Source organism: Carcharodon carcharias, chromosome 16 (assembly GCF_017639515.1).
Source record: "Carcharodon carcharias isolate sCarCar2 chromosome 16, sCarCar2.pri, whole genome shotgun sequence".
NCBI lineage: Eukaryota > Metazoa > Chordata > Chondrichthyes > Lamniformes > Lamnidae > Carcharodon > Carcharodon carcharias.
This window is the reverse complement of record NC_054482.1, coordinates 63,564,655-63,588,020: the sequence shown is the minus strand read 5'-3', so window position 1 is coordinate 63,588,020 and position 23,366 is coordinate 63,564,655. Positions and strand designations below refer to the sequence as shown.

The 23,366-nt window shown below is 43.2% G+C and overlaps 1 protein-coding gene across 1 annotated transcript in view; it reads right to left on the bottom strand.

The window, feature by feature from the left end:
- The window catches only part of LOC121289362 (complement component C8 alpha chain-like), a 71,862-nt gene that overhangs the window by 18,127 nt on the left and 30,369 nt on the right, over window positions 1–23,366 (bottom strand). Inside the window, exons 3-6 of the mRNA XM_041208733.1 lie at window positions 21,143–21,284; window positions 19,559–19,712; window positions 12,920–13,106; window positions 4,895–5,077 (exon numbers count right to left, since the gene is read on the bottom strand). Coding sequence (XP_041064667.1) covers window positions 4,895–5,077; window positions 12,920–13,106; window positions 19,559–19,712; window positions 21,143–21,284 — 666 coding nt within the window. The remainder of the gene's footprint in view (window positions 1–4,894; window positions 5,078–12,919; window positions 13,107–19,558; window positions 19,713–21,142; window positions 21,285–23,366) is intronic.

The window sequence follows — 23,366 nt, the reverse complement described above, 5'->3', positions numbered from 1 at the left end:
TAATGGTGTTGGGCAGAATTGTCCCAGATTTGCACTAAGTGCAGTAGCGGGCGGGAAAAAGGACATTTTACCCACTGGCTGCAATGGCGGCTTTTCGTGTTGTATCATTCCAATCCCGCCTCATTAATCATGCATTCCTGAAAACACGCCCTTTCGATGATGGGTGGCCTCTGATTCACCTGCCACACTGTCACCTCATCACTTCCTCTTGACAGGCACCATATTTAAAGTGCAGCCATGCACACACCTCTCAGTGCTTCCAGCCCAGGACTCCTGCATAGAAGACATGGCCCGAAAAAGCAAGAAGACTAAACCCCCCAGTTTAGTGACATATCCCTCGAGAGTCTTTTGGACACCATGGAGGCCCATTGCGATGTCCTCTACCTCGTTCTGGCTGCAGGAAGGGCAGCAACATTACCAATCTAGCATGGGAGGTGCTGGCAGCAGTGGTCAGCACCAATGCCCTACAAAAGACGACAGCCACCTGCTGCGAAAAGAGGATGAATGATCTCCATTCCACCAGGGTAAGTCACTCTTCTCATCGCTCTCAACTCACACACTCACAAACCCATCACACATCCATTGGGCCCTCACTCACAGCCAGTTCAAGTGACATCACCTTTCATTCTCTCACACACACCATCATTGTCCTCATTCCATTCATGGGACCACTCACCACCCACACATGCCAGTCATACTTATCATCTGGCTTGCAGGCATACTGCTTACGCTCTATCTGTCTGTATTCAAGCAAGATAAGCTGGCACACAATAAGAGGGAGAGGTCACAGACTGGTGAAGGAAAGCCTGACATCAAGGTCCTCATGAACTTTGAAAATAGGGTCATCCAATTGGCTGGCAAAGATCTGAACCATTCCTGTGCTGATGGTGAGGTTGGCACTGCTGTACCAAGTGAGGATCCAGAAGTGTAACATCCATCAGACAACCATGCTGTGAGTGATGTTTCCTGTTTCACAGGCCGCTGCCACGCCCTAATTATCTCTCCTTGCTTTTGCAGGCACACCTGGGAAACAGCCGAGGGAGTCCATGATCCAGAGCCTCCAATCAAGCCCCGAAGACACTTCGGAAAAAGAATCTGAAGGCACCTTCATTGAAGACCCGTCACAGCACTCACCCACACCCTCCACCAGCGTAAAGGCACACACCTCGGTGGGACCAAGCTTTAGAGTAGCCTCAGGATCACAATCTGGTGAGCACATTGTACTCTCTGATCCACAGCAGGATGTGGCAGGAACTTCCCAGATCCCCGGCACTCGGAGGACTGCTGGAGGTCAGAAATTTGCTGAGTCTGAGTTGAATAACAAGCCTCTAGGCTCGGTCATGTCACAATTGCTGGAGCTGCAAAGGCAAGCTCGGGAAAATCAGGAAGGGATGTCCGCTGCCCTCCTCAGATTGCAAGGCATGATGGAGGAGACTGTCCACCTTCAGTCTGAGGTGATAGCACTGGCATGCCAACACATCAAGGTCAACACTGGTAGGATGGCAGTCACCATGGAGAGTTTGGTTCAGGACATTGGTCCTGCATTGCTGTGTGGGCTGAACTCCATCACTGATGTCATAATTGGCCTCGAGCAGTGTGTACGCGGGGCAGCTTGATCTCACTTCAGCTTCCCCTCCTCCTCAAGGAGTCAGCCAGGGGCCCTCAGGAACCCATAGGGAGGAGTATCAGCAGGTGCATACCCTGGGGCTATCCAACCAGTTGACTCCAGGAGTATCGAACCCATCCAAATCTCCTCTTCCCATGACACCAGCAGCTCCAACCCTATAGGCCGAGGAGGGTGCCACTGCCACACGGCATGACCCCAAAGGCAAGCCAGGACCCTTCTGGTCTCAGCCCTCCAGAGTACCCCCATCATTGTCATCACAGACAGGGCAGAGCAGTCAGCAGGCTGCCTCCCCCCCTCCCTTTGTGGATGTCGGGGGAGCACCAAGATGTAGCGGCAGGGTTAAGAAGGTTAAGAAGCTGTTGTTGCACAGCCTGGGCATAGGTATTAATCACTTGTACATACTGTTCACTATTGTAAATAAACTCCCAAGAATGTCTCCCTGCCTATGGCTCCTTGTTCTGATGAGCAGTGTTCGTGTCACTCAGGTAAGAAGCCTGGATCCCTGGACAAGATAAAGGCAGGTGTCTTAGTCCAAGGTCTCTTTTCTGTGCTTTGTGCAGCCTGCAGACCAAAGTGATGGTCTGGCTTCACACTCACTGGACATATTAGTGATGCCTGCACCTCAATGGTCTTGTCATTGCTGCCAGAATGTTGTAGGCAGGTGTCATAGAGTCCCGTCATTCTCTCTGTGTGCTCTCCGCACCTTTGAGGTGGGGCTGGCCCCCCATCTCATCAGCATCTGTGATGCTGTGCTCCTGAAGGGGTCAGGTGCTGAAGGCTGACAAAGGATCAGGTGCGTTTAAAGTTTCACCGCTGTGTTTCCATGATATGACCCTGTGTGAGCAAGCTGCCCTCGGCCGCATAAGAGTCAGACATTCACAGTGGCTGTGTGAAGATCTATAGAGTGCCCTCACTGCATGTCATAGTCATCCTCCTGGAATCGAGCGACGATTAGGGTCTCTGCTGTGTCTCTGTGACAGGAGCCTTATTACAGAGGGTATGTGCTCTGCCATAAGCCAGACTGGATTCAAATGTTCACAGATGCAATGTGAGGGTCTATAGTGTCTCATCACTGCATGTCGTTGTCATCCTCCATGAATCTAGCAGCTATGAGGGCCTCCCAAGTGCACCTGCCTGATCTGGCCAGTGCGATGGCCTCATCGTCATCATTTTCGCCTTCGAGGACCTCCTCACCCTCATCCCATTGATGTCCTGCACATCGGAGGAGACGTGCAGCTCCTTCATCTCCTCCTCAGCCAACTCCTCTCCCCATTGCAGTGCCAGGTTGTAAAGGGCACAGCACGTGATGACGATGCGTGACACCTTCTGTGGACTATATTGCAGGGCTCCACCAGACTGGTCCAGGCATCGGAACCTCATTTTCAGCATCCCAATGGTCTGTTCAATCAAGTTGCGAGTTGCAGGATGAGCCTCATCATACCTTCGTTCTGCTGCAGTCTGAGGCTGCAGAACAGGGGTCATCAGCCACAAGCCTCGTCGGGTAGCTCTGGTCCCCGAGGAGCCAACCCTGCAGCTTCTGTGGACCCTGCAAGATATCAGGGATGTGAGACCGACTGAGAATGAAGGTGTCGTGGACACTCCCTGAGAACCATGTGCAGACCTGCAGGATGCGTTTGTGGTGGTCGCACACCAACTGCCCATTCAGTGAGTGGAAGCCCTAGAGGTTGATGTAGTTGACCGCTTATTGCCATGGAGATCTGAGTGCCATGTGAGTGCAGTCGATGGCACCCTGCACCTATGGGTAACCTGAGATCTGCACAATCCCAGTGCTCTTGCTTCCTGGCTTTCCTGGTCCTGGGCAATGTGCCCAGTCGAATAACTGTTCTGTAGTCCACTAAAATACTCATTACTTTGCAATCTGTGCCCAAGGGGTGAAAAGCTCTGGAGCACTCAGTGGCAGTTTCATGCTTCTGTTCTGCTTGAGTGAGCGGATAAGCTAGAGGCCTGACCCCAAGCATGTCAATGTGCCTGCGGCTGAACTGTCTCAGCTGCAGAGGAATGGTCACTTTTTACAAGATTTCCCTAATGTGTGGCCACTTCCCTCCCCCAAACCCACAAGTGCTTGTGCACAACCATCAGCTGCAGGGCAGCCCTTGCCCCCACTCCCCACCCCCCCCCACCCCCTACCAACTCGCCTCAACTGTAGGACAGCCCTTGCCCCAGCACTGCACAGTCAGCCATTCAGGAAAAAGTGGTTTGCCTGTGCCCTTGCCTGTACATGTGGTGCCTCAACCTTGAAGTCCAACAGGCGACCCTCATGAGTGCTGCACAATGTTACTGTGCACTCACCTCCGAGTCCCTCTCAAATTGCAGCTCACCAGATGCACACCTTATAAATGCTCTTGTGAAACACATGAGTGTGCAATCACGCTTGGATGATCCAGCTTGGGGTGATGATTCCGACGAGCTGGGCTCATAATGATATGTAAATGTATTACAGTGAAGTTCACAACGTCTGACGGTGGGAAACGTGACCTGTCATTGACGGGCAGGTCGGAGGATTGCAAACTGGTTTCACGACCCATTGTGAAACTGATTTTTGACCTTCTCACCATTTTATCTGCTCAGGTTGCCAAACGTATCCAATGCCAATGAGCACGGAAAATTCTGCCTATTGTGTCATGATGGTAGATTGAATTCTAGGAAGTTTGTTGACTCCAATTGTTAGCTGATAATGAATGGCTTATTTTACATATAATGTCACAGTGTAGTCTGTGGCTTATCTTACATATAATGATACTGTAGCCTCTGTCTTATCTTTTTGCAATGTATATCACATGCTGTGGTCAGTGTATTATCTTACATAAAATGCACACTGTGACCTGAAGCTATCTTACAAATAGGGAACACTGCAGACCATATGTTGTCATGTATGCTGTCTGTGTGTCACATAATATTGCATTTTAGTACACATACGCCCCAACCTATGTGTTTTCCAGTGCATGATGCTCTACTGTTTTTATGTTGTTCTGTGTATGAATTCCAATGTAAGGAAACTGTAGCATGTGTTAATTTGTGTGTATTTTTACTCATGTTATGTTATATTAAAGAAGTAAAGCAATCTGATGGAATCTCACTCAGACAAATATGGAAGAAAAATAACAGAAGCACAGGAAGAACATTTTCTAGTAAAATAAGACTTTCTTGTTAACTAAATAAAATCAGAAACAATCTGGTAATTTTTATGTCTTACAATAATTATTTCAGAACCAAAAATGTTACAGATATTATCTGTTATTTACTTACCTTTCCCACAAATTGTGTTACATTTTTAATAAATGTGGAGTAATCTGCAAACCCAACTGTAGCTCTGAAAATAGAAATTTTCAAACCGAGTCCAAATTCAAAAGAGTCCGCAGTCTTCACTGCTGTCATTAAACTATGAACGTCATTGTGAACCTCCACGGTGAATCCAGAATCAGCAATTGCCTATGAATGAAGTACAAACAAGCGAAGGAGTTTAACAGTTGTCAGAGATAAAACTTATTATCTTATAACTAATTACTGCACAATTTATGATAGAACTTGCACTTCAACATGTGATTTCTTTTACTTTTCCTCTCCATTTTTCTCCCTCCATGTCATAAACCTTTGACACATGCTGACCCTCAGCTACCTTGCCCCAGTGGCCTAGGAACTGCATTGGACCATAGCTTCTTTCTGTGCCTTGAAACTTTCAGATGAAGAATATTTAAATAGGATCAGCACAAAGTAAAGGTGGAAAGGAAAAATAGCCACTAGAGACAAAGTTAGGTGAAATGATCGATAACAGGAAAGGTGAACTGGTTCACTGACAAACATTATATTTACATAATTAAATAAATGGTAGCATAATTCTTTAAATGGTAGCTGGGTGAGTTTCTGAGAGTCAATGACTTCTCCAGTTATAAGAGGGAAGTGGAACAGTAGCTGCACTTGGCCCTCAGTAGGGGGGCTGTCCTCTGCCAGGAAGCTCAACAGCAACCCTAATCAGCGCACAAATGGACGTTTAATTATTCTAATTAGCTGCCTGCCCCTGCTGGGCAGGTCGCCTCTCTCAGTGATGACCTGCCTCCGGGAAGTTTACCCGAAGGTGGTAAAGCGTTGGCCAGCTTACCCCACACAAATATTTCAGACTTTCCTGACAATCCCGCATTCAAACTCACCCCCATGGGACAGGGATAATTTCATCTAGTAATAGCTGTGAAAGAGGGCAAAACTTAAGCTTTTGCCCTGTTTTCTTTCTGTGGAACCAAGAATGTCTGCAGCAAGTTTTATTATGGACAGGTCAGAGAGAAACAGAAAGAGCTTGTTTTACGAAGTTAGTGCCAATCACTTCAGCAACGTTGATTTATAAATACTCAGCAATTTTTGGTGGGGAGGTGGCGTGGGTTTAGGTTTCTCACGTTGGGGAGGCCAGTATATGGTTTCCTCTATTCCACTTCCCTTTCTCCTTATGGAGGAGTAAGAATTATATAGTGAGACAGACCCATGTCAAAGAACAATGGTTGCATAATTTATTACTTTTGATGTTAAATGTCCCTGTTTTTTTCAAACATTTTGTGTTTTTCTCGATGTAGACCTGATTTCCTCAAGGGTTCTGCTGAATTCCCTGTCATTACTCTGGGAGTTCCCAGTTGATATTGTAAGAGAGGAGACCTGCCAGGGATTTGTCTGAGATGTTGTGGATAGTCACTTGACCCATGTGAGTTAAGTGCATTTCCAATGACTCTGTAAATTTTGGAGGGATCAGCACTGGAGGGCACCAGCAGCTATGATCCTGGCTCAAAGCCTGGGATTGCAGTCTATGAATTTTTGAGACTTGTACATAGAACTCTTACACCAGTGTGAATTTTACATCAATGTTTGGGAGCAGAAATCATTTGACATAAACCACCATCAACAAAGAAGGAAGCTGTCAGATGTCAGTAAAATCTCTGCTTACTTTCTGAAACAACAAGTTGGACAGGAAATTGGATCAATGCACGAGTCTGCTAATTTTAACATTTCTCATGAATCAATATGAGTTGAAATGGGCTTAGGGTGACCAGTCATATGTGTCAAACACTTGGCTGGGCAGTAACAATGTGGAATGTAGCCACAACTTTGGAAATTAGAGTTTGGACAATTAAGCCATGAGAGCAATGATGGATTGAAATGTTTTTATTGAAGGTATGTGATAGACCTGCCATTGATTTATTGTAGCAACTAGTGAAGGTGCGCAAAATCTTTGCTACGGGTGGAGTCATCCCAGATTTGCACAAAGTGTGGTAGCGGGCGAGGAAAGAGTCGTTTTACCCACCGGCCACAATGGCAGGTTTTCATATTGTATCATCCCACTCCTGCCTCATTAATTATGCAGCCACAGAAAGCACGCCATCTCACTGGTGGGTGGCCACCAATTTGCCTGCCACGCAGTTTCCTCACCACTTCCTCATGCAGGGCTCCATAATTAAACTGCAGCCGCGTGCACACTTCTCAATGTTTGCAGCCCAGGTGAAGACATGGCCTCAAAAGCGAAGAAGAGTTCAGCCATCCACCCCCCACTCCATCCCCCCAGCCGGTTCAGTGACACATCCCTGGGACACTTTCTGGACACCGTGGAGGCTCACTACAAAGTCTTCTACCCCGCCTCTGGCCACAGGAGGCCCATCAGTCTCACCTCTCCGGGAGGCTGTGGCAGAGGTAGTCAGTGCTAATACTGCACACAAGAGATTGGACATCCAATGCAGAAAATGGACGAATGATCTCATCCAGGGTAAGACAACAATTTTATCACTTTAAACTCACCCACTCACAAGGCCATCACACATTCACTGGCGTCTCATTCAAGGGATATCACTTCTCACTCTCTAACACACCCTCACATGTCCATCTGGACTGGGTTTTTTCAAGGGTTCCAGTGAAAGAGCAGCTTAATTAAGAACCAGCTGAAATGATCTTCATGAAGTGGCTCAGTTAGGAGCATATATAAGTAGCCAACTTAGTGTGACTTAGCACTTGAGTGTGAGTTAAGGGAGTTAAGCAGAGGAAGGGAAAAAGGTGTTTGGTTGCTTTTGCCTAAACTTTTTCAGCCCCCAGGAATTGATCTTTGCTCTGCTATAGGAAAAGAAGCTGGTTAATTGGTGAATATGTGCTAATTGATTAAGGTTTATTTTATTCCTGAGGCTCAAAATGGTATATTTTGAGCTAGAGGTGAGCGGGTAGTGGCGGAGTGACATCATGAACCCCAACAAGGGCAGGGAAAGCAGCTGATTGGTGATTAGGATTGGTGAGTATTTCTAGTCTTTAAAGTACAACTAAGGTCTTTAGTTTGTGGTTAGGTCTCTAGCCTTTTTTTTCTCAAAAATGTCTTGTTAAGAATAAGATATAAAAAATTAATTACAATGAAGTGTGAAGAGCAGGGGATCTTCAAGTGTAAAGAGCAGGAATACTAGAGTAATTAATTAATAAATTAAATTAAATACGATAGTGATGGCAGGACAGGTGATGTGTTGCTGCTGCAGTATGTGGGACCTGTAGGACACCAAGGTGATTCAGAGCGAACACATCTGTAGTAAGTGTTAGCAGCTCAAGGAACTTTGGATCTGAGTTAAGGAGCTATAATCCAAGCTGCAGACATTGCGCCACATCAGGGAGGGGGAAAGTTACCTGGACACTTTGCACCAGGAGGCAGTCATACCTCTCAGATTAGGTAATTCACATCTGGTCTGTGATCAGGGCCAGGAGGGTGTGATTACAGGTGAAGCAGGTATGGGGACCCAGGGGGTAGTGTTCGAGGAGACTCAGCCCCTGCAATTGTCCAACAGTTACGAGGTTCTTGCAAGCCGTGTGGATGAGAGCGGCGACTGCAGGGAGGATGAGCAAACTGACCATGGCACCATGATACAGGGAGCCATTCAAGTGGGGGGACGAAATAGGAATGTAGTGGTGGTAGTGGACAGTATAATTAGGGGGAAAGATACTGTTCTCTGCAGCCATGAGCATGAGTCCCGAAGGCTGTGTTTCCTGCTCGGTGCCAGGGTTAAGGACATCTCCTCAGGGCTGGAGAGGAACTTGGGATTGGGATTGGGAGTTGTTGTCGTCCATGTTGGTACCAGTGATATTGATAGGACTAGAAAGGAGGTTCTGCTGAAAGAATTTGAACAGTTAGGAGCTAAATTACAAAGCAGAACCTCCTAGGTAATAATCTCGGGGTTACCACCTGAGCCACGGGCAAACTGGCATAGGGTAAATAAAGTTAAGGAGTTAAATGTGTGGCTCAAAGGTTGGTGAGGGAGGAATGGGTTTCAGTTCATGGGGCACTGGCACCAGTACTGGGGTAGAAGGGGGCTGGTCTGGTGGGACGGGCTTCACTTGAACCATGCTGGGACCAGTGTCCTGGCAAATCAAATAACTAGGGCTGTAGAAAGGGCTTTAAACTAAATAGGGGGGTGGGGTGGGGTTGGGGGTGGGGGGCAGTTCTGGAGAGGAGATACATGCTTTTACAAAGCAAAAGGATATGGCAACATTGAAGGGCAGCTATTTAGGTAATGATACCCAGAGTGTAACAGGAAGGGACAGAGTGTACAAACATTAAAAAAAACACCAGCAAATAGGGTCAAAGGGGGAAAAATGGTAAAAAGGCAAAATTAATGGCTCTTTACTTTAATGCACCTAATATTCAGAATAAAATAAATGAATAAACGGCAAAAATAGAGGTTAATGGGTATGATCTTATAGCCATTACAGAGACATGGTTACAGGCAGATAAAAGCTGGGAACTAAATATTCAGGAGTATGTGACTTTATGAAAGGACAGGCAGGAAGGAAAGGGTGGTGGGGTAGCTTTGTTAATATGAGATGGAATAAGTACAATAGCAAGGAATGATCATGGACTGGAAGATGTAGAATCCATGTGGGTGGAGGTAAGAAAAAACAAGGGGTAGAAGACACTGGTGGGAGTAGTCTATAGGCCCCCCTACAGTAGCTATACTGTAGGACAGAGAATAAATCAGGAGATAATGAGGACTGCAGGGAGGATGAGCAAACCATGGTACAGGGAGCCATTCAAGTGGGAGGAGGAAATTGGAATGTAGTAGTGGTAGAAGACTGTATAATTATGGGTGAATTTAATCTTCATGTAGGTTGGGAAAATCAAATTATCAGAGGTAGCCAAAAGGAAGAATTTGCCCAGTGTATTCCATACAGTTTCCTAGAGCAATATGTTGTGGATCCAACCAGGGATCAGGCTATTTTGGATCTGGTCATGTGTAATGAGGCAGGTTTAATAAATGATCTCAGAGTAAAAGATCTCCTTGGAAACAGTGTCCATAACATGGTAGAATTTAGCATTCAGTTTGAGAGTGAGAAACTTGGGTTAGAAACAACTGTGCTAAACTTAAATAAAGGTAATTATAAAGGAATGAGGGCAGAGTTTGCTGGAGCGGACTTGGAAAGCTGTTTAGCAAAAAAGATGGTTGATGAACAATGGCAGACATTTCAGAAAATAGTTCATGACTCACAACAAAGATATATCCCAGTGAGGAAAAATGATTTTAGGAAGGGGATAAACCAACCGTGATTAATCAAGGAAGTTAAGGATAGTATCAAACTGAAAGAAAAAACACACAATGTGGCAAAGATTAGTGGTGAGCCAGATGATTGGGTAAGTTTTAAAAACCAACAAAAGATGACCAGAAAAAGAGGGAGAAAATAAACTTTGAGGCTAAATTAACAAGTAATATAAAAATGTACAGTAAGAGCTTCTTTAAATATATAAAAAGTAGCCTGATCCCTGGCTGGATCCACAACATATTGTTCTAGGAAACTGTCTGAAATACACTCTGCAAATTCTTCCTCATGGCTACCTCTGCCAAAGTGAACATAGGCCCCTTAGAGAATGAGGCTGGGGAAATAATAATGGAGAACCAGGAAATGGCAGAGGAGTTGAATAAATACTTTGCATTAGTCTTCACATTAGGAGACACTAATAGCATTTCAAAAATACTAAATAATCAAGCGGCAAAAGTGGGGTAGGAAATAAATACAATAACTATCACTAGAGAAAAACTAAGGAAACTAATGGGGCTAAAGGCCGATAAGTCTCCTGGACCTGACGGGTTGCATCCCAGGATATTAAAGGAAGTAGCCACAGAGACAATGGATGCACTGGTAGTAATCTTCCAAGAATCCTTAGATTCTGGAGAAGTCCCAGAGGATTGGAAAACTGCCAATGTAACTTTCTTATTCAAAAAGGGACGGAGACAAAAAATAGCTAACTATAGGTCAGTTAGCTTAACATCTGTCCCTGGGAAAATGTTATAGTCTATTATATAGGACATAGTAGCAGAGCATTTAGAAATACAATCAAACAGAGTCAGCATGGCTTCATGAAGGGGCAATCATGCCTGACAAATTTATTAGAATTCTTTGAGGGGGTAACAAGCAGGATAGATAAAGGGGAACCAGTAGGTGTAACATACCACACATAAGGCCCATGGTGTTGGGGGTTGTATATTAGCATGGATATAGGATTGGCTAACTAATAGAAGACAGAGAGTTGAAATAAGGTGGACATTTTCAGGATGACAACCTGTCAATAGTGGAATACCAGAGGGATCAGTGCTGGGGCCACAATTATTTACGATATGTATTAATGACTTGGATGAGGGAAACGAATGTACTATCACCAAGTTTGCAAATGACACAAAAGTAGGTGAGAAGGCAAGTGGTGTGGATGACACAAGGAGTCTACAGAGGGACATAGACAGGTTATGTGAGTGGGCAAAAACTTGGCAGATGGAATATAATGTGGGAAAATGTGAGGTTATGCACTTTGGCAGGAAGAATAGAGGAGTTGAATATTATTTAAATGGAGAAAGACTGCAGAAAGCTGCAGCACAGAGGGATTTGGGGTTCCTCGTGCCATGAATCACAAAAAGCTAGTACATAAATTCAACAAGTAATAGGGAAGGTAAATGGAATGTTGGCCTTTATTTCAAAGGGAATGGAGCATAAAAATAGGGAAGTCTTACTAAAACTATACAAGGCACAAGTTAGGACCACACCTAGAATACTGTGAACAGTTTTGGTCCCCTTATCTAGGGAAAGATATACTGGCATTGGAGGCAGTCCAGAGGAGGTTCACTAGGTTGATCCTGGGAATGAAGGGAATTTATTATGAGGAGAGGTTGAGTAGGTTGTGCCTGTACTCATTGGAGTTTAGAAGAATGAGAGGTGACCTTATTGAAACATATAAGATTCTTAGGGGGCTTGACAGGATAGAGGTTGAGAGGTTGTTTCCCCTTATGGAAGAGTCTAGGACCAGAAGACATAATCTCAGAGTAAGGGGTCACCCATTTAAGACAGAGATGAGGAGGAATTTCATCTCTCAGAGGGTAGTTAATCAGTGGAATTCTTTACCACAGAGCACTGTTAAGTATATTCAAGGCTGAGATAGACAGACAGATTTTTAATCAGTAAGGGAATAAAGGGTTATGGGGTAAAGGCAGGAAAGTGGAGTTGAGGATTATCAGATCAGCCATGATTTCATTGAATGGTGGAGCAGACTCGATGGGCTGAATGGCCTACTTCTGATCCTACGTCTCATGGTCCTATGGTCCTCTGGAGACCGCCTCCTCAGCCCTCACCACCTTGAGACCTCCTGCACAGATCAACATGTGCCCCCCACACATCCTGGGATACCGCCCAGTACAGCCCTCACTAAACAGCCTCTTCCCTGCCTGATGCCACTTCTCCCCCTTCTGCAAGCAAGCCCTAGCCATGCTGTCATTGAAAAGCTACCCCCACCTTATGGCTGGTCTTGTAGGCATAGGCCAACCTGTGAACCCCCCTGAAAGTGATGTGCTGCTGCCTGCGAATCCTGGCGCTCATGACCACAAGTGCTGCCCGAAGCAAGATAGGCAAACAAACTTTGAAGTCCCAAGCGAAGTGCAGCTTGCCAGGTGCACATTGCTTATGTACAGTTGTGAAACACGTCGGCGTGATGCCTAGGTGATCCAGCGTGGGGGGATGATTCCGGCGAGCTGGGCTTTTAATAAGATGCTAAAGTATTGAAGTTAGGATCCCGATTTGTGGTGGCGGGAAATGCAGCTGCCATTGACAGGTAGAACAAATGATTGCAAACTGGGTTCATGATGGCATGAAACCAATTTTTGGCCTTCTCACCAGATTGTACCTCTCCCCCGTGCCCGCCATGACGCTCGATGCCAATGGGGCCCGAAATTCTAGCCTATGTTTTTCATTTCTGCCCAGGAAAGGTTTGAAACGCAAATTTAATTCACTGCTTACCTCAAAGCGGTATTTAAATAAATTGTATGGTTTTCTGAAATATTTCTCATCATCGTTATAGTAGAGGCGTTCACACTCACTGTCATATCGCAGGTCCCTCCAGTCCCCATTGTACACATACTCACAATATCCACCAAATCCAGAATCTAAAACAGGTCTTCCAACTTCATTTGTTAAGATGTTATAGCTTTAAAAAATTGGAGAATAAATTCAGCATTTAATCAGTAAATGAACATTTTAATATTGCAATGCTCCACTGGCAATTCTGAGAATTGCTACAGGACGTGATTTTGAAGTAGCATCCGAAACAGACAAGAAATGTCCACCCAAGCCAATTAATGTGAGGCAGATGCCATTTTGAGGTAGGTACCTAATTAATAGAATGAGGATGAGTTTTCAGTGCTGCTCGCACTTGTGATTGTTGGGGGGGTGGTGGTGGGTGAGTGCAGAAAAACAAGCAAAACTCATGATGTTTAATTGGGAGGTGCCTCTAGTGAATGTTTTAATGTCAGAATTCCCATTTCCATTCACCTCATCGCCCCACCACACCACACACCACCCCCACACCACCCCCCCACCCCCACCTTTGTCACTCCCTCCTTGCTTTTGGATTGTGTCATGGAGATTTGGTGGCAGAAGTGACCAGGAGGAGGATCCTCCCCACAAATAGATATTTTGTTTTAAATTTAAAAATAGATATAGAGTGCCTTGACAGGCAGCAGTGGGCAGAGGTAGCAGAGCACGTGAATACCAGGAGTCTGATGCCACAGAGCTGGCAGCAATGGAGGAAAAATGCAATAACCTGGCTGGAACTGCTAAGGAAAAACTTCAATTCTTAGATTTTCTTAAAACCTGCAAAACCCTGCACCACTCTACTTGCAGTCCTGCACTAGTAGGCATTTGCCACAGAGTGTACAAGCAGAATTAATCTACTGACTAAGGAATATATAAAATGAATGGACAACATATAGAAAAAAATGTACATAGAGCTATTACTCAGAATGTGCAAACAGCACGGGAACATAGAACTGATATGCTAATAAAGAATCAATACTGGAACTTGGGAACCGCAAATTCCCAATGTGAAATGTGAAATCAAGATAGAGGAAAGGTAAATACATCGACCTCCTCCTCCAGTCCCCAGCATCACTGATGGTAGTCTTCAATTCAATTAATTCCATGCGATATCAAGAAACGGTTGATGGCATTGGATACAGCAAAGTTTCTGGGCCCTAACGACATCCTAGCTGTAGTACTGAAGACTTGAGTTCCAGAACCAGCTATGCCCTTAGCCAAGCTGTTCCAGCTGCAACACAGGCATCTACGTAATAATGAGAAAAATTGCTGAGGTATGACCTTTTCACAATAAGCAGGACAACTCCAAATGCCCTATCAGTTTACTTTCAATCATCAGCACAGTGATGAAAGGTGTCATTGACATTGCTATCAAGCACCACGTACTCAGCAATAACCTGCTCACTGACAGTCAGTTTGACTTTCACCAGGGCCATTCAGTTCCTAGCCTCATTTCATCCTTGATCCAAGCATAGACAAAAGGGCTGAATTCCAGAAGTGAGGTGAGAGTGACTACCATTAACATCAAGCAGCATTTGACTGAGTGTGGTATCAAAGAGCCCTAGCAAAACTGAAGTCAATGGGAAACTCTCCATTGGTTGGAATCAGACCTAACAGAAAGGGAGCTGATTATGGTTGTTGGAGGTCAGTCACCTCAGCCCCGGGACATAATTGCAGGAATTCCTCAAGGTAGTGTCCTCGGCCCAATCATCGTCAGCTGCTTCATCAATGACTTTCCCTCCATCATAAGGTCACAAACGGGGATATGTGCTGATGATTGCAGTGTTCAGTCCCATTCGCGGCTCCTCAGATACTGAAGTGGTCCATACCCAAATGCAGCAAGACCTGGACAACATTCAGGCTTGGATTGATAAGTGGCATGTAATATTCACGCCACACAAGTGCCAGGCAATGATCATTTCAACAAGAGAGAACCTAACCATCTCCCCTTGATATTCAACATTACCTTTGCTGAATCCCACATCATCATCCTGGGGGTTACCATTGACTAGAAACTTAATTAGAGCAGCCACCGATATATTGTGGCTGCAAAGAGGCTGGGAAACTGCCACCAATTCCAGGATAGGTTGCTGCTGAGGTCACAGGAGTGCATTCATACATAAAAGTGGTAAAAAGTTTTCATCAGGTTTGCTTCAGAGATCAATACACAATATTTCATTCCTTTCTTAATTTAAATGACGATTTGTTTTTGCAATGGAAGCTGGGTCAGCATAATGTCTTTTCACCTTGAGGCTTGACTTTAAACCAATCTGAACTGATGGACAAAAATATTCGCTTTCTGCTGGATGGAATAATACTACATATGGCATATTTGGGCAGTCTGTAAATAACTTCTTGGTAGGAATGATTTATGTTGCAGGTTACAGTTTGGTAGATCTGAAGAAGTCTTCATAGTCATACATAGATTAACTGTAAGTCTTTATTGACTCTTAGAATTATTGCCAAATATACAGTAAAGGGTACAAGCTAAGAGCTGTCTCCATGTTTGCTGGTACACACAGCTTTGTCCAACGCTAAACTGACCCCGGGTGCAGGTCATGTACTTTCTTACATTACTGCGTGAGTGGTACTATACTCAGTCCCACATTAACCCTATATGTGCCAGACAGTTATACTATGCCTCCTCCAAAATTTTTATCCAAATGTCTTACATTGTTATTACTATCATACATTTACATCGTCATTACTATACTATCACTACCCCATCTCCTCCCTTCAGGTCCTTGAATTCAAAGCTTCAGGCAATCTAGAGGCCTTATAAACCGTCCACATCTCATTTCCACTACTGTCAGAGGAGTAGTAGGCTCTGTTGCTGCTGGTTCTTCCTGTAGGCTTGAAGATTGTTCTGGCATATGGGTATATTTTCATCCATTTCTTCCATTCTTTCGTGTTGAACCGAATTTGGACAATTCAGCTGTTGTGCTGGCTGGTGATTGCTACCCTAACTCACTCTTGAGGGGTGAACGAACATTGTGCTTATTGCCTTGTCGTTTGTTTTGCTTCTTCTGTCATTGTGCGGGTCATTGTGATGTGTGTCGAAATTTACATTTCAAGACTGGAACCGTCGTTTCCACTTGTTCCACAATTTTACTTTGAGTACTTTCTGCTTTTCCAGTTCTTTTTCGAGCTTATGAATCTTTTCATTCAGCTCAGCAACTACTCTGGTAAGTTGAGTTGTCTTTGTTTCAGAATTATCTGCGGAATTCATAAGTTTGACAACTTCACCTGGGCATTCAGTTCTGTTTGGAATCTTTCTTCTATGGTCACTGACTGCTCCTTGGGCTTTTCAAATTCACTCATTAGATCGTCAATTGTTACCTGCTTTCAAAGTCAAGATTTGCTCTTCCATTTTGCGTAAATCAACATTAACGTTGTTCAGATTGACCAAAGTTCAAGAAGTTAATCAGTTTTGATTGTTAATTCCACTTTCAAGCAACTGTTCTGATGCATCAGGAATTCTTTCTCCTGTTCCAGACATTTTGCATGATGCTTATAGAGACTTCTAATGTTTGAAGTTCATCAAGTTTTAATTGAAGATCTATCTTTGTTGAATTTGCTTCTACAGGTTCATCAGTTAAATGGTTCGAGTTCTCTTTCAAGTGTTCTACTTCCTGTGAGCGACATTCCAGTGTACTCATCAGTTCTTGTTTTCCTTTATAAACTCATGTTTTGTACATGAAAGTTGGTTCTCAATGCTTTGCATTAGAATTAATTCATCCACAAGCATAATTCCTCTGTGCTATCCTTCGATCTCACATTCTGTAAACACAGTTCTGTCAATTGTTTCTGAGACTCTTCACACACTTTAGTGAGATGTTCAACTTTCTCTTGCCATTCTAGGTTCTTAATTTTGATCTGTTCCTTTATACCTTTAGAAATGTAATGTTTTCCCAAGTTTTCTTCCAAACATCTCCTTCTTGTACCTCTTGGCTTCCTCTTGGTATATAGAACATTCCTGAGTCTTCTCTGCCATCTGGTTTTTCAGTTCTTTCAAGGCTGCAATTGATTTGAATGCATTTTCTGCCAGATGTTGTGCCTGGCTGTATTTCTGGTTGAGGTTTCCCAACTCTTGTTTTGATTTGCAAACAATGGAATTCAGAGTTGTTATTTCCGCCTGGTACCTTTGTGATGCCTCAGAACTCTGTTCAGATCTCAAACAGTTTTGTTCTTTGGAGACTTTAGTTTATCATGCATTTTCAAAGGTATATACTCAGCTTGAATTTTGTGTTTCAAAACTTTCAGCTTTGATGTGAACATTTTCCAACCTTATTTCATTTTCCTTTTGCAGGGTTAATGTATTTTAGACTTCATCTGATAGCTTTCCTTCATTCAAGTCAGCTGCTCACTCTGCACTGCCACCTGCCCTTGCAGTTCGGGTAATGTGTCGAGATTTCCAAAAAGATATATTTTTGGGACTTCTGGAAAATTCTTTGCCTCTCTGGTGCTCTCATGTGGTTTGCTTAGATAATGTCTCGTACATTTTCATAGCTTTACTGGGGGTTTCCTGGCCCTCGTTTTATGCTCTATGCACTCCATAATTTGAAAATTAAAATATTCATCGAAGGCTTTCAATATTTCATCAAAGCTGGTTGAAGATTCATTACTCTTTTGCATTAGAATTAATTCATTCACAAGTTCACCAAACCAGTATTAAAAAAAATAATAATTTGGACTTTTTCTGACTTTGTACCTTGACCTGATGCAGTCCAGTAGTTTTAGCAAAGACACCAAGTTTCCCATTAGGTTTGGCCCTTGGATAAGTCCAAATTGTTGTGGATGAGTGGAATTCTGATCCATGGTTAAAGTGTAGGCTCTGCTTTAAGAGATTTCTGAATTTCAAGATAGCTTCACCATTCACTTGGAGACAAAGGGATTTTCCATGCTTGCCAGTTTTGGTGAGCTCCGCTACTGTGGCATCTGCACTCAGCTTGAAAACAAATTACAACAATGGCTGCTTGCAGAGTTCTCTGCTCAGCATTTTACTTTAATGTCACAAATTTGTTGAATCCTAACTTTTGCTTTCTCTCAGCTGAGTTTAGAAGCCTATATTATCCCAGATTATCTAATAAATTTTTATTTTGTTTTGGGGAGAGTTCGGAGGCCACGTGTCAGGCATTGAATCGGGGGTCAGGTTTTAGCAATGGGATTTTCCAAACTGCACTCCTGACTCTGAATTATTTCAAAAATTCTTAGGACTTATAATTTGAAAAGATTTAGGTCACCCTTGCTAGGTCTGCTGACTGTGCTCTGGCATTTGAACCTGGACTTCCAAAGGAGATGCAATGCAGTCTTCCTCTGTAGTAAGGAATGTTAAATCTCTGTCTTCAGTTTCCAAGCCTTTATTTGGAGCTTGTTCCTGGTGATTTTTCCCCCTGTGTCTGTGCTTCTGGAGCTTCTTTTCAGGTCTGATTGCTTTTCTGAATTTTTTCTCAGTCTTCCAGCATTTCAGTTTTTCTCCACATTTTCTGCAAGGTCTTGAGTTTTTCCACAAGCTGCCACCATGTTGTAGGGTGTTGGCTCAGTAGGTCTGATGAAGTCTTCGTAGTCATAAGTAGATTAACTGTATGTCTTTATTGACTTTTAGTACTATTTTCAAATATACCAGTAAAGGGTGCGAGCTAGGAGCTGTCTCCATGTTTGCCGGTACATATGGCTCCAACCAACATGAGACTGATCCTAGCTGCTGGTCATGTGCTCTCTTACATCACTGTGTGGGTGGTACTGTACTCAGTCCCACATTAACCCTATGTGTCAGACCCTTATATTACAATTTACAGCGCAGAAGTTTCCTTTATCTATTTCAGAAAGCTACAAGGATTGCTGATGGTCTTGTGGCACAGTGGGTAGTGTCCCTGCCTCTAAGCCACAAGCTCCAGGCTTGGGTCTCACCCCAGGTATTGATGGCTGAGGAAGATGCATTCATAACGCATCCACTCCGGTTGAGTATCAACCTGCAAATCCTTCCAACACATGCCAATAGTAGGTGGTAAGAGCAGGAGAGATTTCTGGTCAGCCATGTGAAGGAAAGAACTTTGGGGCCCCTACAACCATGGCTCCAGATTACAATATGCATTTAAAAGTGTTTGTTGCCACAGCAACCCGGACTCCCTGAGTGAACTGTAATACATACTACAAGATTGCTATTGTGTGCAAATGGACTCATTTGTCATGCTAGGAAGAGATATCAACAGGATATTCATCAATATTGAGAGATGGTATAATAATTATCTGATCTGATATCACATGTTTAACACTATGACCAAAAGACAAAATTACTCCCTTTAAGTCAGGCCTGTATAAATTTCATAGCTAACACTCTGCTTGAATTCTGTGATAACTGATTCTGTTGCTGCTTTCTCAACAGAGATCTAATGACTGGATATTAATCTACTAGCTAGAGAGCATCATGCAACATCCAGTTTATAGTCTGGCACATGAAATAGTATATTACCATTATATTAGCCTGCAAACATAAAAGACAGAGAGGTGAACTAAAGAATAAAGCCCAACTGAATCTGGGCTAGAATTATTAACATGACTTACCCAATCATAATTACTTGTAAACCTGGGATTGAAAACAAGTCACTGCAGAAGGTTCTACTCTCATCTGGATCATTAGAATCACAGCTTTCCTCATCTGAAGCATCAGCACAGTCATTCTCACCATTGCACAGTAAACGTCTTTTAATACATCGACCTGAAAGAATATTCATTAGTGATTTTAAACATGAATTTCACATATTGATAATTATATTTAGTTTACAAAGGTATTTTGAGAGTTTTCAAAGCCTAAGTTTGGTATCACCTAATCACCACCGTCTGAGGTATATCATCTTTCTAATGACTCTCTTCGAACTCAGAGCTATCCTGCCCAATAAGCTCTCATTTAGGTTTCTCAACAATAAAAGAATATTTAATTTCTTGAACTTTTATTTTAGGAACAGCCTAATTTTGTTTTTAATGAATTAAACCACTGTTATTAAAAATAACAATGAGAAGAATATAGCATCAATGGATAACTAACTCTTTTTGTCATTGAAAATGCAAAAATCTTGTTGGTCAATGTCTTGTTTGTTACACATATGGCAGACTATGGGGCAGACCAGCCTGGAAATATCAAGGGTTTTGAACACCCTTACTTGGCAGCAAGTGTGGTGAAGCAATTATGTCACACTGCAAATCTATAGATGTTATATGCTGCACTTATGCCAGTGAGTGAAACAGCAGAATTAGAAAGGACTTGAAAAGTGAGGTGGTGGTGCCCCTGGCTCATAGTAAATGCAAAATCTGATGTGGGACTGAGTTATATAGACAATGAAAATTGTCATTTGGTAGTACAGAACTTGAGTATTACTGAAAAAAGGCATTTGCCACAGCTTTTCATCTTGCACTCATCAGGACGATCATAATACCAGTGTCGGGGAAGCATCAACTTTATACTACATGAGAAGAGAAAGCTGATTGGTTGGAAATTGGACTCAGATTGGTGGAAACATTGTCATGAGAATGCACCAGTTAATGGTGACTGACAGTTAACTGCCAAACATTGTTTAAAATTTAAACCAGGCAGCTTGACTTTGATTCAAACTGGACACTGCCTTAATCAATCAGAGTCAAGCTACCTAGTTTAAATTTCAAACAATGCTTGGCAGTTAACTGTCTGTCACCATTAACTGGTGCATTCTCCATGCAGCGTCTTTACCAATCTGATTCCACTTGCCAACCAATCAGCAGTCTCTTCTTATATAGTAGAAAGTTGTTGCTTCCCCTGACATTGATATTCTGGCAATTGTCCCGATGAATTCAAGATGAAAAGCTTTGACAGAATACTTTTTTTCAGCAATATACAATGAAAATTGTCACTTTGTCAAAATATCAGACAACTGTTGGTATCACATTCAGGAGACAAGAGGAGTAATGTGAAAAAAACAGGTAGTGCTTGCAAAAGCATCTTTCTGTTCACAATTCCACCACAATTTGTTCAATCCATCACATGTCATTTTTGACGTTGACTTTCACTAAAAGGAGGATTTAGAATCATTGGCCAGCTAAATGTAAATAAAAGGTGGCAAAATTATAAATATATTTCAATTTTGATCTTCAATTATTATCCAAAGAATTACTTGCCTAAACTGCATTGAAACTGATCACCACAGTTATTCTTCGGAACGCATTGTTCAGATGTTTGACAAGTAACTTCTTCCCAGAGAGATCCAATACACCTGCTACCACCAAGTATGGCTGGTCTCTTCAGATTTCTATATCTGGACTTTACCATCAATCAAATATGTTAGTTATCAGTCCTATTTATATATAGGACATGTATCAGTAAACATAACCACTAAATGTAGATCATCACATTAATAGGCTAAGCTTTAAAACTAAGTATTATTTTGCATGTCGCAAATCACATTATGCTTCACTCACCATATAAATATGTGAACATGAGGAGTATAATAACCATTTAATGTTTGTTTGCATGCACATTCATCCACACAGTTTATACCCATCTCATCAGTCAACATTTTATGGCAATATTTAATAGCAGGGCCAAGTTTGTGAAGATTGCACATCAACATCCAGTCTCTGATCAAGATTAGCTTGTTTAGCTACAGAAGGGGCAGGAGCGCCTGCAGGTCAAAGTTTTTGATCTGATAACTAAGCTTTCAGCCATCCCCAATGGGTTTCTATTCAAATAAATCTAAGGGCAGGTTTTTCTGGTTGGCAAGCGGTAGCGGGGCCCGTTTGCCAGCGTGTAAAATGACGCTGGGATACGTTGGGCGTGTGTCCCGACGAAACCCAGCATCATTTAGATTTTCAGTTTGGTGGGCGTGCAGCTGATTCGGCTGCATGCCCACCGAACTGTCAACAGCCAGTTAAGGCCATTAAAAAATTAATTAACCTCATTGATGGACCTGCCCGTCCAACTTTAAGGTTAGAAGGGCAGGCCGGGAGCCCTGGCGGGCCTCGGAAAAAGCATGAAACCTCATCCACGGGCGGGATGAGGTTTCATGAGGGTATTTAAATTTTTAAGAAATATTTCAATAAAACTTATGGACATGTCCCAACTCATGTGACAGTGTTACATGAATGGACATGGCAGGGAAAAATTTTAAACGTGTTTATTAAAAGTTTTAAATCGGAGCCAACCTCCCTGAGGCAGCACTTTGCTTCAGGGAGACGGGTGCGCTCTTCCGGGTACATATATGAAAGAGCGCACTCCCGCTGAGGGAATCCCCCCCGCCCGCACAGGGAGCGCATGGCCGCCCTCCAGCACCCACTCCCGCACTTCCCTCCCAAATGAGCGTCAGATTGGCTCAGTTGGTAGCAGTCTTGCTTACAAGTCAGCAGGTCATGGTTCCAAATTCCATTATGGCCTCCATGACATAACCTCTAAGTTGACACATCAGTGCAGCGTTGAAGGAGTGCAGCTTTGGACGAAACATTAAATCATGAACCTGCAAGTCTGCGCAGGTGGATGTAAAAGACCCTATGGTAACATTAAAAGAGGTGAGTTCTCCGTTTCCTTATCAATCTTTCTCCTTTAACCAACACCAACCAAAACAACAAATTAATAAAAACAAAAAAACTGCAGATGCTGGAAATCCAAAACAAAAACAGAATTACCTGGAAAAACTCAGCAGGTCTGGCAGCATCGGCGGAGAAGACTCAAAACAACAAATTATCTAGTCAGTCATTCATTAGTGGTTTGCTGGACTTTGCTCAGTGCAAATTAAACACTGCATTAACCTGTCTAACAATGGGCACTCAACTTCAAAAGTAACCAGTTGGATATAAAGTGTATTAAATGTCCTGAGGACATGGAAGGCACGATATAAATTCAAGCCTTTTTTTCCTTTACTAGTAATATTCAACTTTGCTATGAACATCTATTACTCTTCTTCGCTGTGTGTAATTATACTTCAGCATTCTCATGTTATTGGGCTAGAAATTCAATAAGGTCCATTAAGAGGCATCGGGATCACAATGTGTAGCTAGCCCATGCCCACTGAAAGTAAAGGACGCAGCACGCAAACTTTGTGCTACCTGCTTAGTTCCATGTTAATTGCATGCAGTCAGTGTTAAACACACTTCTGAGTAGTTACATGGTCAGCAGGGGATCTGAGTGTGTACGAGGCTAGCCACAATTAAAGCTAGCTTGCACTTCTTAAATGTAGCCTGAAGCTTTTTAAGGGCAGCTGCATTCTGGCTGCAGCAGCTCATTTGACTGGAAATCTCCTGCTCCTATTTCTTTTGTTTGTACGTTAATCAGGACTCCAATCTGAAAATTCATATGCCTCACCTCACATGCCAGCACTATTGCAAGCCTTAAACCCACATCTTGCACACA